The 14,249-nt window shown below is 40.9% G+C and overlaps 1 protein-coding gene across 5 annotated transcripts in view; it reads right to left on the reverse strand.

The window, feature by feature from the left end:
• The window catches only part of scn8aa (sodium channel, voltage gated, type VIII, alpha subunit a), an 87,864-nt gene that overhangs the window by 45,553 nt on the left and 28,062 nt on the right, over positions 1-14,249 (reverse strand). For 3 of the 5 annotated variants that reach the window (XM_086067386.1, XM_086067383.1, XM_086067384.1), the window contains exons 6-11: positions 12,640-12,731; positions 8,369-8,590; positions 8,040-8,103; positions 3,911-4,052; positions 1,092-1,298; positions 741-1,022 (exon numbers count right to left, since the gene is read on the reverse strand). In XM_086067386.1, coding sequence (XP_085923512.1) covers positions 741-1,022; positions 1,092-1,298; positions 3,911-4,052; positions 8,040-8,103; positions 8,369-8,590; positions 12,640-12,731 — 1,009 coding nt within the window. Of the gene's footprint in view, positions 1-740; positions 1,023-1,091; positions 1,299-3,910; positions 4,053-8,039; positions 8,104-8,368; positions 8,591-12,639; positions 12,732-12,951; positions 13,044-14,249 lie in introns of all 5 variants that reach the window. The other 2 variants (XM_086067387.1, XM_086067385.1) reach the window with 1 other exon arrangement.

Consider the following 14,249-nt stretch of genomic DNA (forward strand, 5'->3'; position numbering starts at 1 on the left):
ATGATTCATGATGATACATCTTTCTTGGCCATCATTGGCTGCAAATGATCACGCTACATTGCTTGGCCTATTTGTGCTGCAGGGAATTTGGTGTGCTCAGTAGTTGACTTGTAGTTGTTGTGATGGTACATCGTGAGATTTCTTTATTATTGTAGTCCCTTCATACTAACTATGTCGAGTATATATAAAAAAGAAAGTATGTATAACGAAACATATGGTGTTCAGGGTTCAATTCTGGGGACCCTGCTGTTTTCCTCATATCTGCTGTCCCTGTGTTACATCTTAAGAAAACAGCGGTGGTTATTTTAAAGTGCTCTATAAATATAGAGTTGGGTTGAGTCAGCTTCCTAACTGCATGATTTGCAATGCCAGGTTAAGCAATTCTAATCCAGCACAACCAGCTATCTAGCAAAACTAAAATAACACTTCCTTAAACTGCTTGGAGATGGAGAATACAAGAATACAATGCAATTCAAGGTGAGAACCAGATTTGATAAAAAGGGTAATCTCCCTATTTATTTTGTTCACCAGTAAAATCTATATCCGTCTTGAATTAGAAAAAAATATATATCATATTTTCATTTTCAATAATGAAGGGTTCGGTGAATGCGCATAGGAAGCTAGTGGGGTTCAGTACCTCCAACATTTTAAACGTTGACCAAAAAGAAAGTCGGATTAGCGTCACAGAACAGATTGCGATTGAACTTGGAGGTACCGCTATAGGCAGACTTGCACCTCACCTGGTTCATAATAGAAGATTTTCGCCCCAGGCGGTTATCGGGAAAACGGAAACGGCTCCTCTTGCTGCCATCGTCCGACTCGGACTTGACAAACTTCTCGCTGTCACCTTTCTCCTTCTCTTGTTCCTTCTGTCGCCACTTCTTCTTGCGGTTGCGCCGCTCTTTGGCACTCTTGGAGCTGAGCTTGGACATCTCAGAAGAGCTGCATGACAGCCGCCCTCCTCCGTCATCCTCGACCGCATCCTCCGATACTGTTCCAGCTGAAGTTGCCATGGCAGCGGTCTGAGGATAAAACATAAGTATAGCATCTAACAGTAACAGCACGATGGCCTTCTCCCCCAAAATACTGACTTGAGCTTCTTCCTGCTGTTTCTTGAGCTGCTCCAGCATAGCCTTAAACTCCTCCTCCTTCTGCAGGGCCTCCTCCATAGTGGCTTGGTTCTGCTCCTCGTAGGCCATGGCCACCACAGCCAAGATCAGGTTGACCAAGTAGAAAGAACCAACAAAGATCACCAACACAAAGAAGATCATGTAGGTCTTTCCTGCCGCCCTCAATGTCTGTTGGGAGGAAAACATTTAAATGATGAGCTCTGTTAGTGGGGGAAAGGCACTGCAGATTTAGTGTTAGTTTAAGCGCTATTAGGGACAGTCACATGAAAAATCTACTTTTTGGAGCTTTTAGCCATGTTAAAATGCTAATTCCTCACCAAAAACATCACCAAAGTGTTTGTTTCCTCCATTCGCCCCTCTATTGAGAAATTCTCGGTCATTTTGCTCTCCAAGCACCATTCAGAGAAGAGCGTCAGCAGCAAAGGGGGCGCGGCAACCACATGGGGAGAGGCTGGGTTTTACTGAACCAGACGTTTTACTTCCGCATTAGAAAAAGAACCAGCAAAACACCTAATATTTCATGAAAAATTACATCGCCATGGTGTCAAAGGTAAATTTTAATAATTATATGCCTATAGTTAACTGTGGAAGGGCTTAAAATATCGTGATATAATCCCTTTAATTTATACACGTCTTGAAGTTAGGACCCGCTTGTTTTCTTGGGTTGGGAGGGGCTGGTGCTTGGAGAGCAGGAATGACCAACGATGCTCAGAGAAGGATGAACGGAAGAAAACACCACTTTGGGGTGTTTTTGGTGAGGAATGAGCATTTTTAACGTGGCTAAAAGCTTCCAAAAGTTGATTTTGCATGATACAGACCCTTTAAAGAGTTCAATTTTTATGATGGCCAACACATAGAGTTAAGCCAAGTCACAGACTCCATGGACAATAGCCAATCGGGAAGTTCGCTGAAGCTGGCGTTGTTGCCAGACACAAAATGTGGTGTAGGGTCTCTCATACTTTCAAAATATGTTACGATATTAAAGTCTTGTCATGACTGGTTGTCAACTACTTTTATCGTGTCCTATTACTATTATTCATATAGTGAAAAGAGCTTCACTGTAGAGGTCAGCTTAGCCTCAATGGGCATCATACACTAAAAGTGCATACACACAAATTTGTGCTCAAAGTGCATTGGGGAGTTTGCCACTATTTTACTCATGACTGTCACCTCTGGCTTAAAGTGTAACTGCACTCTCTGTGTCAAGCTTGAATAAATGCTTCGGTTTTTCAGTTTTTGGGGAGTTTGAGCTGGAGTTTGGGCTGTGCTCAAAGCCTCTTGTTAATTTTTTTCAATTTCTATCCCAATTGTGTCTGATGCTAGCTAACACAACACTACATGTTTGCGTGGACGAGCATGGCGTCACCCTCCAACACTCCTTCCCTCCCCTCCCCCTGTGGAATGTTCGCCCCGAAATGCTCTGAACTTATCACTTTTTTTTTTACACGCGCCTGCCCCCTCTAACTGCAGTCTCTGTGTCAAGCTTGCACAAGGCAACACTCCACTCCTCCCCACCTCCAAGAAAATGTGGAGTTTTCGTCCCAAACACTCAAAACAGAAGGGAAGATACAAGCTCGTAGGTGCAGTTACAGTTAAAAAAGTCAGGGCTCTTTGTACTCATCTGGGCATTGGTGGCGGATGCATAATGTAGAAAAATCTTTAACATTAACATTCTAAACTCCACAATGCAGCTTTAAGTTACAATAACATGAAGGCTGAACGATATTTTTTTTTACAGTGTAGAGATGGCAACAACCACTGCACCCACACAAGGTATACCTGCATACCTGTGTATATATGTTCATGACATTAAAGACTGCACAAATACAGGTGCTCGTCAATTGTTTTTTAATATCTTCAAAAAGTTGAATAATTTCTGTAATTCCATTCAAAAAGTCAAACTTTTATAGCTTATAGATTCAGGGGCCACAACTTAAGTCATTTCAAGTATTTATTTGTTTATTTTTACATTATTTGGGCTTCCAGCTCAAAAAACCCATGAAAACAGGATGTCAAAAAAATTTAATAATGGGATGAAATCACTATGCATACTTCCCGGTGTTTAGCATGGGAAAAAAAGATGGCTGTATGGTATTTTCAAAACGATATGTCAATCTTCAATAGTTGGTTGGATTCCCTTTGCCTTAATCACTGTCTCGATGTGCCTTGGCATTGCCTGGGGGTCCTGGAAGCCCAGGCTTTATTGATGCTTGCTGTCAGATCTTTGTTTTTGGGTCTGGTGGCCCTCATTTATATTACTGTATTGTGGCCCTTGTTTTCTTCTTGTAGTACAGTATGTTTTTGGGTCTGGTACTGTTTGTGCTAAGTATGCCTTTTGGAATTATGGCCATACAGTTCAACCTTGGTTTTATTGGACCCTAAGAAAAACTCCCCAACACATGGGAAAATGTGTTATGGTCCAATTAAATCAGGTTGAACTTTTTAGCCATAATTCCAAATTAAACAAGTACAAAAGGATTTTATTCTTAAATGCATTAATCGAGCAAATTAATTTATGCAGCAGATTTCATGGGGCAGCCTATAGTTTTGCCCTTATAAGCCTTTACTCTTACCCTTATAAACATCCATCCATCCATCCATCCATCCATTATCTGAACTGCTCATCCTCAAAAGGGTCGTTTGTAACATTTCATGAACGCAGCAATGTCAATTGAGCTTGATATTAAAAAAAAGTATGCTTATGGTAATGCTCTATAGAGCAATTGATCAGTGCATTGAAGCGTGCTTATGAACATAGTCGGTGAACATGTCAACTTTACCAGCATGTAGAGGTTTTCCCAGAAGTCCTGTGTCATGAGTCGGAAGAGAGCGAGGAAGGCCCATCCGAAGCTGTCGAAGCTGGTGTAACCGTAGTTTGGATTCCTTCCCGCTTTCATGCACGTGTATCCCTCCGGGCAACGGCTGAAGGAGGCAGGGGGGAACGTTTCAGAATGACTTAGGCCCCGTCCACACAGAAGCAAAGCCGGCTTCGTTCCTCAAACAAATCTCATACACACAAAAGCATTTCAAGACTTGCGTGTATCCAAAAGAAGACGCTGAGGACATTTAAAGGCTGTAATGTATATGCCAAGTCTGGAGTGGCGCTGTAGCAAAGCCACAAAGAGTTAACGGAAAGCGTAAAAGAAGAATCAGCGAAGAAGACAGACACTTTTTTTTTTACTTTATTGCAATCTATAGAACAAACATGGCTTTGCATGTATTAAAACAACATGAAAAAGATGAACACAGGAAAAGTGACAATGGCGGGTGATTCAAGTGCAACGCCGCTTGTTGAACATAGGAATAAAGAAGCAAAATATTTTGCTGCAAAAGCATAAGCAAGCTAAGGAGGCTGCGCAAAATGACTACGACACGGCTATCCGCCATTGTTGTTGACAGATTGACGGTTCGCGCAGTCATGCAAGAATTGGCGCATATGTCATCAATCTGCGACAATGTGTCGTCATCGAGCTGCGGCCATTACGTCATCGCTGGAGGAGTATCCTGCATAAGGTGTCCAGATGGACGCGTGCGGGGCGCGTATTGAAATCTTTCCACTCTGGAGCCCGGTTTCAAAGGTGATCGGTTTCAAGCTTCAAAACTGCGCCGTCATGTGGACGAACGGCTTAAACGGTAAGAGACTTGTGAGGATAAATTGAAACTAGCTTTCGTGTGGACGGGGCCTAAGTCTCTTTACAGTGGTACCTTGAAGTCAGAACACCCCAAATGTTGTACAAAATATGTTGCTGAAAAATAGGGCCCCAAATTTAATCCTTTGACTGCCAAGCATTTTCAGAAAAAAAGGATATGTGGGTGCCAGCTGATTTAAGCATTTTGACTGATCTTTCAAGGTCCACAGAAAATTCTGTGTTTAGACTATGGAAACTCTCATCTTTCATCAAAAAATAAAGTTTGTTTCTACCTTATTCCGTTTTTCAGTAATCAACAATAGAAAATAGGTTAGTTTCACCTAAATGTGATGTTTTGGACCAAAATACGGAGAAATCAAGCTTTTTGTGAAACGATATTATTTATTTCATGCGGCACGGTGGCTGACTGGTTAGCACGACCGCCTCCCAGTGCAAAGGTTGTGAGATCAAGTCCGGGCTTCGGCCTTCCTGGGTGGAGTTTGCATGTTCTCCCCGTGCTTGCGTGGGTTTTCTCCGGGTACTCCGGTTTCCTCCCACATTCCAAAAACATGCATGGCAGGTGAATTGGACACTCCAAATTGTCCATAGGTGTGATTGTGAGTATGGTTGTTCGTCTCTGTGTGCCCTGCGATTGGCTGGCAACCAGTTCAGGGTGTACCCCGCCTACTGCCCTAAGCCAGCTGGGATAGGCTCCAGCAACCCCCGCGACCCTTGTGAGGACAAGCGGTACAGAAAATGGATGGATGGATGGATGGATATTATTTCATGCACTCTAGTGAATTTGACACCTTTTTTTTTCCATGAATGATGCCACAAACACCTAAACAGTGCTTTACTTCTGTAAAACACTACCACCAACAATGAAAAAGTGTTTTTTTGATAGCAAAATACGTTTATTTACATTCAACAGTGTAACAATTTGACAAAACAATTTGGCAAACTATTTACAAATGTGTGCAACTGTGGTACTATTTACAATTGTGTGGATGTTTCAACGACACAGTTTTTCTTTTTGTGAGGTATATTGTGTAAAACTCCCCTGCGTGCAAGGGGACGCAGCAGGATTTGCACCACAGATTAGTTTCACTGCGATTGCCCCTTCGCGTGCACTTTCTTGCCGGCCTTTTTTTCCGGGGAGTAGCAGGTATATACTGCAGTGTGTGTTTGGCCATGTTGTCATCAAGTCTACTCTCAGGATCATGATACGGTGACCTGGTGTTACGTCTGGCTTCCTCATGTCCTTCAGTTCCTATACCGGGTGGTAAGAGATGTTCTGATCCATCTTATCCACTCCATTCATGGTGGCATCGTAGTCCAGAACCAGTGTCTTCTCCGTGATCTGTACCCACTCCTCCGATGAATATGCATTGGACTCGGGGTACTCTTCATCGTCCGATTGAACGTCCGCCTCTGCAGAAGTGCTCGTTTTCCGGCGTTAGCATCGCTAGCCGGTGAGGCTTTACGACGCGATCGAAGCCGCCGCGTCAACGCTTCCAACTTCGGCGTCAACCTCGGAGTCACCATCATCATCATCAATGTGATCTTTAGCATTGGTCGATGCTTTTCGTCTTTGAAAAAAATGCTCATGCGTGAGCTGCTTGCAACCGGTCGCCATTTTCGCTTCCCCAGCCATTCTCCCCTCAACACTCTAGTTCCGCCTCACGTCTTCTACTTACGCCTACCCGGTCTTGTCCAAAGAGAGTCATCGCTGCCATCTAGTGCCCAAAAATAGCCATTATACTAACTCGACCTGCTTGATACTTTCAGCACAGCTTGCCAAGGCTTTCCTCCACCCGTTTCCCAAAAAAAACAAAAAAACCATAGTGAACGTCTTTTAACGTCTTTGGCGGCGCTCATCTGGATTTTACTAAACGTTATTAAACGTTTTTGGCGGTCAAAGAGTTAAACAATTTTTGGAGTTCATCATATGCGAGCATCAGTGCACCTCACTAGACATCTCGGCTAACTAAAGGATTAACTTTTTGTTTGTTTGTTTGTTTGTTTTGCTTTTATTTTAGTAGGTTTGTACTTCCTGTTTCTCTTCCATTCTCATGGGCTTGATCGGCATTTTGTTATCAAGCAGCTTTTTGTGGACAAAGGGCTTGAGTAGAAATGCTCAGAGATGGGAGAACCACGTTTGGTGATGTTTTTAGTAAGGAAAAGGATTTTAATATGGCCTAAAAGCTCATAAAAGTTGATTTTCCATGATAAAAGTGGAAGTCAACCCTAAACATTTCTTGACAATAATATGTTATATGTGACCTCACTAGTCTATACATGACATTCTGATTAATATCACATTTGTAGAATAAGAATCATGAAGCAAAATCCAGCCATTTTTATCCATCTCAGGGGGCAGCCATTTTGCCACTTGATGTCGACTGAAATTGACAATGTTTCTCAGGTCTCAGTTAACAACCAATCACAGCTCAGCTTCAGAAAACAGGTGAGCTGTGATTGGTCATTGCCTGAGCTCTGAGCCACATTGATGTCATCTTCAGTCGACAGCAAGTGGCAAAATGTCTGCCCCCTGAGATAGATAAAAACGGCTGGATTTTGCTGCTTATTTCATATTCTACTAACGCAATATTAACCAGAATACCATATCTAGACCAGTGGGGCTGCATAGAACATATTATTGTACAAAAAAATTTGGCTGACTTCTCCTTTAAAATATTTTTAAGCTGATAATCATAATTCGTTTAATGAATTGATTTCTACATTTACTCAGAGGGATCACCCCACGCTGTTGTCATATTATTTAACGAAATATAATGACATAAACTCCACACGTCTGCAGAGCTCAGAATCTGTCTGCCAGCGCCATGATAAAATTCACCAAAATTGCGCTACACCACCTGCGCCACAACTTAGACGTGCATTTAGTTAGTCTAAAACCTGGTCTACATTTGGTCACCAAATCGCTAGATTTGTCGTGGGTATACAACAGATAATGCCAGAACACTTATCAAGGCATAGGGCGATCTACCGAATTCACAAACTGGGGTATATCAGTGCCGTAGGAATGGAACTAATCTTAAACCGAAGACTCCGTGTACAATTAATAAAGGTTTTATGATTTGGATCCTGGAATTAAGTATTGAAAATATAATCAATCATAGTAAGAAATTCTGTTTTGAAAGTTGACCAAAAATAAGTTTGACTAGTGTCAACATAATAAGTTTGTTTTTATTTATTTTATATCTACTATGTCAACTCATTACAGGCGTACCGAGGAGGATTAAGGACAGATACTCACCCTGAGTCTGAGCTGTTCCCACAGAGAAGAGCATCGATCTGGCCGGGCAGGGTGTAGAAATTTGCTGAAGAACAGAAAAATGCGCTGCAGTGAAGCATTAATCGCATTCTATGCGGCAAGATTTGTTCTGTAATGTAACATAATCATGTTATTCTGTAAAATGTCAATTCATTGAGGCCAATGGTGAAATTTCAATTCAGCTCAATACTTTTTCTCTCAGCGTTGCCAAAATTACATTGTGTGTACTTGTGGCAGCATATTGGCTGACTCGTACACTGAGCCAGCCATTCCAGTTCACTCACTAAGCCCTGCCCTCTTCTCCCACTTACTTTTGTTCATGATGTACTCGTCCCAGTCGAATCCCTCGCTGCCATTGTTCAGGTAACTCTCGGTTATGTTGATGGGCCAGAAGACACACTTGTGGCGCAGGTTGCCCATGAATAGCTGCAGACCAATGAGTGCAAAGACACTGAGGCAGAAGACGGTCAGGATCATCACATCAGAAAGCTTCTTGACCGACTGGATGAGGGCACCCACGATGGTCTTCAGGCCTGAAGGAGACGAGTGATGACAAAGAGTGATGACAACAAGAGACCCATTTGGCAGGTATGAAACTTTCGACACTCTACTTCAAGTGGTAGGAATTTTAGAGCCGCTCTTTGTCTTTGGCAAATTGGACAACAATACCGACGATACAGCGATTGCGGGATTATTAAAATTTTTGATTTTTTTTTTTAATCATGTCATGAGTATTAGATTTTGTTGAGTATCTGAGGGCGGAAATACACAACAAAATATTGTTGCAATACTGTGCAAACAATATCAATAGTATCACAATTTAAAGGAAGCAAAGCATCTATAATGCATCACCATATCTGCATGGCAAATTTATGTAGAAGTTGCACATGTGTTATTGAATATGTGAACACGATTACTGTTTTTACAAAATTAAACTGATGAAGATGGAGGTATCATAGAGTCAAAATTACCGTAAAGTACTTGGACATTGATTACCTGTCGGTCCAGTCATTTTTAATTGGCACAATTACCCTTTCTTTATGTATTTAACCTGTATTAATCCAGGTAAGGCAATTGAAAACAGATTCTGCTCTATTCTGAAAATATTATGCTTAATTTATCTACTGCATACACTGTTAAAAAAAGTAAATTTTAAGTAAATTCTAAGTAATATACTAATAGTAATATTCTAGTGATATTTTCAGTAGAATTCTAAGTAATTCTCAGTCAATTTTACAAGGACCGTTTTGAGTAAATTTGACCAGTTTATAAAAAAAATAAAAAAAGGTTACTCGAGCATTGAGGAACAAACTCGTGACCTTCAGCTTGGGTTGGGAGACAGCCACTCTACCACCTAAACCCCGCCACTCTTGCTGTTTGTTACTGTGCTGCATTGCTGGTGTGTCCAATAGTAAGATAAAATTAAACTGGTCTCTTGGAGGTACAAAGAATCTACCTGACACCATCAACATACTAACACACAGCAGGAGCGGCATAACTCACGTGGTAGAGTGGCTTTCTCCCAACCTAAGGTTGTAGGTTAGTTCCTCAACCCTTGAGTAGCTTAATTTATTTTTATTTTATTTTTTTAATAAACTGGTAAAATGTACTCAAAACTCTCCTTGTAAAATTTACTTAGAATTGCTGAGTGAAAAAACTTTACTACGTTCTTTCAAGTAAATACTTGTTTTGTTTTTATTTTATTTATTTATTTATTTATTTACAGTGTAAGAATTTAAACGTGAGCGTTAAGAACGGTCACTACACTATCATGAAAAATATATAGTGATGCCAAATCCATAAATTGAATTTCAAGACATCATGTGCAGGAGAGCAGTAAAGGCAGTAAATGCATTTAAAATATACAGTATCTCTCTATCGATGTAACTACACATCTTTAACCAAAATGACAGCTTACACACAACTGTAGAAACAAAAACAAACAAGAAATATCCAAGAACCTTCCCACTCTTTCCAAAATGGTCCAAGAGGATAAGTGGAGTTTGCATTTGATTGCCAATTGTGCATGGTGTGAGAGAGAGGGGGAAGGCTGCAGAAAAGTGAGAGGAAAGCACGGCAGCACAACAAGGGGCCATGAGACGGAGGCACAGGCAGGGTTGGGGTGAGGGGAGGGGGCGTAAACCACATGCAGGTCATTTAAACTCCAAGGCTGAACAGGTAGCAATTCAATGCCAGCACCATGGCGTGTGGCCTCTTTGCTTAACTGCCTGGTGTGAGGTGTCACGATGACATCAGAGTGCCACCCTAGCAGGTAAACAAGCATCCGGTTAGCTAGCTAAGGAGCTGTTTTTTACTTTTGGACCTTGATTTGACACCTACGGGGCTAGGCTACGTTAAGATTGTATGGCAGGGTGTATTGAGAACCATTTTAGTGGTCCTTGATAAATTAATTTACAGTATTTTTCAGACTAAAATTAACACTTTTTTTCATAGTTTAGCTGGCCCTGTGACTTATACTTAGGTGCATATCGCTGGCGTCGGGCCGAAACCGCACAAGTCACAATTTGGTAAACTACATAATTTTTCAAAAATCTGTACTATTGGTCAGTCCACACATATGGGTGAAAGAAAGAAAGAAAGAAAGAAAGAAAGAAAGAAAGAAAGAAAGAAAGAAAGAAAGAAAGAAAGAAAGAAAGAAAGAAAGAAAGAAAGAAAGAAAGAAAGAAGCCAGTGCCACCTTCCTTATAGCATGCTAAAGAAGGTGGCAGAAAATGCACCAAAAGTATTTGCCAAACGGCAAACAAAAGTCAGGAAGACATGGAAGCAGGAGAAACAGTAATCACGGCAACGACTGTGTGACGTATCCCCAGTTTAGCATACAGCTTCCTTACACCACAACAAAGATTTGCTGCAGCAAAAGGTTCAACAACTGACCAGGATTCTTTCTACCTTTGGCCACAATTTTTGGCCAGTTAATGTAAGCCATTTTAAATTAAAAAGAAAACCGATACCGTAGTCAGAACTGTAAGTTTCCTCCAACAGGAACTCTTCTCCTACAGTCAACACAGGCTGCGTTTGAAGAGGCAGAATGCACTCCCCTCCTATTAAATTTTTTCTCTTCATGATGTGTTTTTTGACTGGTGCGACTTAGACTTCAGGACAGCTTTATAGTCCAAAAAATATTGTACTTTACAGACAAAAGTCATCCAACTGTTGCCTCTGGTATTTAAATTGTAGAAAAGAAGAAAACAAACTCTTGTACACAGTAAAGTCTGTAGTGTAAATTTCACTCTATTTAGATAGGGACCAAATAGACTCAGTTTTAGAGTTAACTAAGAACACTAGGAAGAGAGTAAAAAAAAATATGAAAAAATCAAATAAAACTTTCTCAAGGGTTGAGGTACAAACTCAGGACCTTCAGGTTGGGAGACTGCCACACTACCAACTGAGCTATGCCCCTTCTACTGTTTGCTTTTCTCCAGGAGACCAAAAACTATGTCTTTGGTCTGGAGGAAGATTCCATGCAATCATGGAATCAGCTGCAGTTGACATGAGCGATAGACTAGCAGAACGCAGGAGCTGTGTGGCTCAGAGAGTAGATTGGCTGTCTCCCAAGCTGAAGGTCGTAAGTTCGTACCTCAACCCTTGAGTGACTTTTATTTTATTTATTTATTTTTCAGTTTTTTATTTTATTCTCATCCAAGTGTAAATATTACTCTAAAACTGAGTCTATTTGGTCCCACTTTAAATAGCGTCAAATTTTCTCCGTGAGGTTGTCCAGAGGAAGCATGACACCTGCTCAACATCCTCCATTGACGGACACGTAAGATTTGGGTCAGTGTCATTCCCGAATATCAATTCAAGTCAAGTTCACACTCTGCATCTTCTACCCTCTACTCACTGATTCTTTTTCTTTCTGGGTTGTAAAGAAGAGGGAGTGAAAAATCAATAATCAAACTAAAAACTAAGCAAAAAGGAGGAAAATTCAAACTGTCAATGCCATTTGTCAGCCAAGCTCTTGGTAGAATAATATTAGAAAAGCAAGTGACTGAGAAGCATCATGCAGCATAAGAGATATGTTGACAAACTAGGCTTGGCAGTCTTCATACATTAATAACTTATATGTATATGAGGGGCGACGATGATCCTGTTTAGTTTTGTGCAACAACATACTGAGTGTTTTATTTCACTTGCAATTGTTTTTTTTTTCTCGTCAATTTGAGAGACACGGTCACATTAATCAGATAAACTAACTGAATGTTGGGAAAGAGATGAGTGCACTTCAACAATGTTACTACTAAGGCATCTTGCTTATGTTGCTTATGGCGGTTCGGGGGCTCAGAGAGTTAAACCACAGCTGCCGTGGAAACCAACCTCAAAATGAGAGTGCTACTGGGACAGAAGAAGAGTGCAGACACATTTGAAGGCCCTTGAGGAGACTGCAAAGCCTATCAAAAATGTATTAGTACCATTTTTGATGATTTTGGAGGATAAAAAGAACTTTAAAAAAAATGGCTGTCTCCAATTGTTTTTGCTGCTGCTTCAAAATCATAATTGTAATCATAGTGAGTAGAAAAGAAAGGGTGGGAAGATCAGCCTTAGTGTTTAAACGGAGTCTCACCTGGAATGACAGAGATAGTTTTCAATGCTCGGAGAACTCTGAACGTTCTCAGCGCAGATACATTGCCCAGGTCCACAAACTCTGTTACATATCTGGAACAGGGGAAGGATCACACACAGAACACACACGATGACCAAAACCAAACACGGCAAGAGCACAACACCAGCGCACCAGGAGGAAGAACGACGCCACTCACAGAGCCTGTCCACGGAGGAGAAGGGTGGAAGGTAAAGAAAGAAAGGAGGACACACACCGAACACCGACCCCGCCCATTCGCCCCCCCAGCCACCACCCTGCCCAATCCTAGCTTACCTGGAATGACAGAAATAGTTTTCAATGCCCTCAATACCCTGAACGTGCGCAGGGCTGAGACATTGCCTAGGTTTACAAACTCTGTTATATACCTGCAGGATCAAACCACAGTTACAACAGCTGGTTATTTTTATGTGCACACATAAGCACAAGAAAAGTGTACAGGTGAAAGGATCGATAGCTATACAGTGGTACTTCCACTTACGAGTTTTGTAAGATACGAGCAGTCGCTGGGCAGAGTTTTTGTCTTGAAAAACGTTAAAACTATGATGAAACAAACATAATTACTTTATTAGCTTAGTAGCTGATTAGCTATTGTCTTCTGTGTTTAATCATCAAATTGGCATTGGTGTTTTTAAAGGTGATGGAGTGGATAAAAGGCATTTCTGTTCATTTCAATAGAGAAAGATGATTTGAGATAGGAGCATTTTGAGTTACAAGCGCGGTTGTGTATGAAATGAAAATCGTAAGTCAAGGCACCACTGTGTACTCATATATAAAGTGTACAAAATGCACAGTCGAGCACAATGTATCCCAGCAGACATGCCTTCAGTTGACCTTTCACTAACATCCACCTCCCCCTGGCAACTGCTGCTTTGTCGTTTTCAGTGTGACACTTCCACCCTAGAGAAATATTACCTAATTCTTGGATGAGGACATTTAAGCAGCATGCCTTTGAAGGTTTGACGCTAACGCATACAGATGGCTGAGCCAAAGTGAACAAAAGCTAATCCCTCCAACACTGTACCTATTCCCTTTTACTATTGCGGTAATTCAAATGCAAAAATCAACACATCTATACAAATGTTGCAACTAGGAGCACTAAACTAGATTAGTTTAGCAAGCTGAGTTTAGCTGAACACGTAGCTAAGCATGTAGTCACTAATCTTGACCACACAAAAAAAAAAACATAAGAAGCATGCCATTAATTTCCACACAGTAGATTTAGGTACACAACAAAAAAATACTGTCAACCTCTCTCAATAATTTGTGCTGCTGCAAGTTCCCCAAGCACATTTTTTAACCATAATTTCCTTTTAGAAGAGAAAAAAATTATCCATTGTAAACTATCAAGTCACATGTGTTGGACCTCGGTTCTATGCTGTGCTGTGATTGGCCTGTCTTATCAATATCTATGTGCACAAAAAATGGCATGGAATATATACAACCAACATGATATAATGTTTCATCAGCTCTTGTTTTCAAAACGGCGTAAGTTATAGTCATATCAGGTGACAAAAACTATCTTTGTATTCCATTTCAACTTAAAGGGGAGTTTGCAATTAAAAACAAAACAA

The sequence above is a fragment of the Leptonotus elevatus genome, chromosome 2, assembly GCF_054856555.1.
Source record: "Leptonotus elevatus isolate MCC_2025b chromosome 2, RoL_Lele_1.0, whole genome shotgun sequence".
NCBI classification, from domain to species: domain Eukaryota; kingdom Metazoa; phylum Chordata; class Actinopteri; order Syngnathiformes; family Syngnathidae; genus Leptonotus; species Leptonotus elevatus.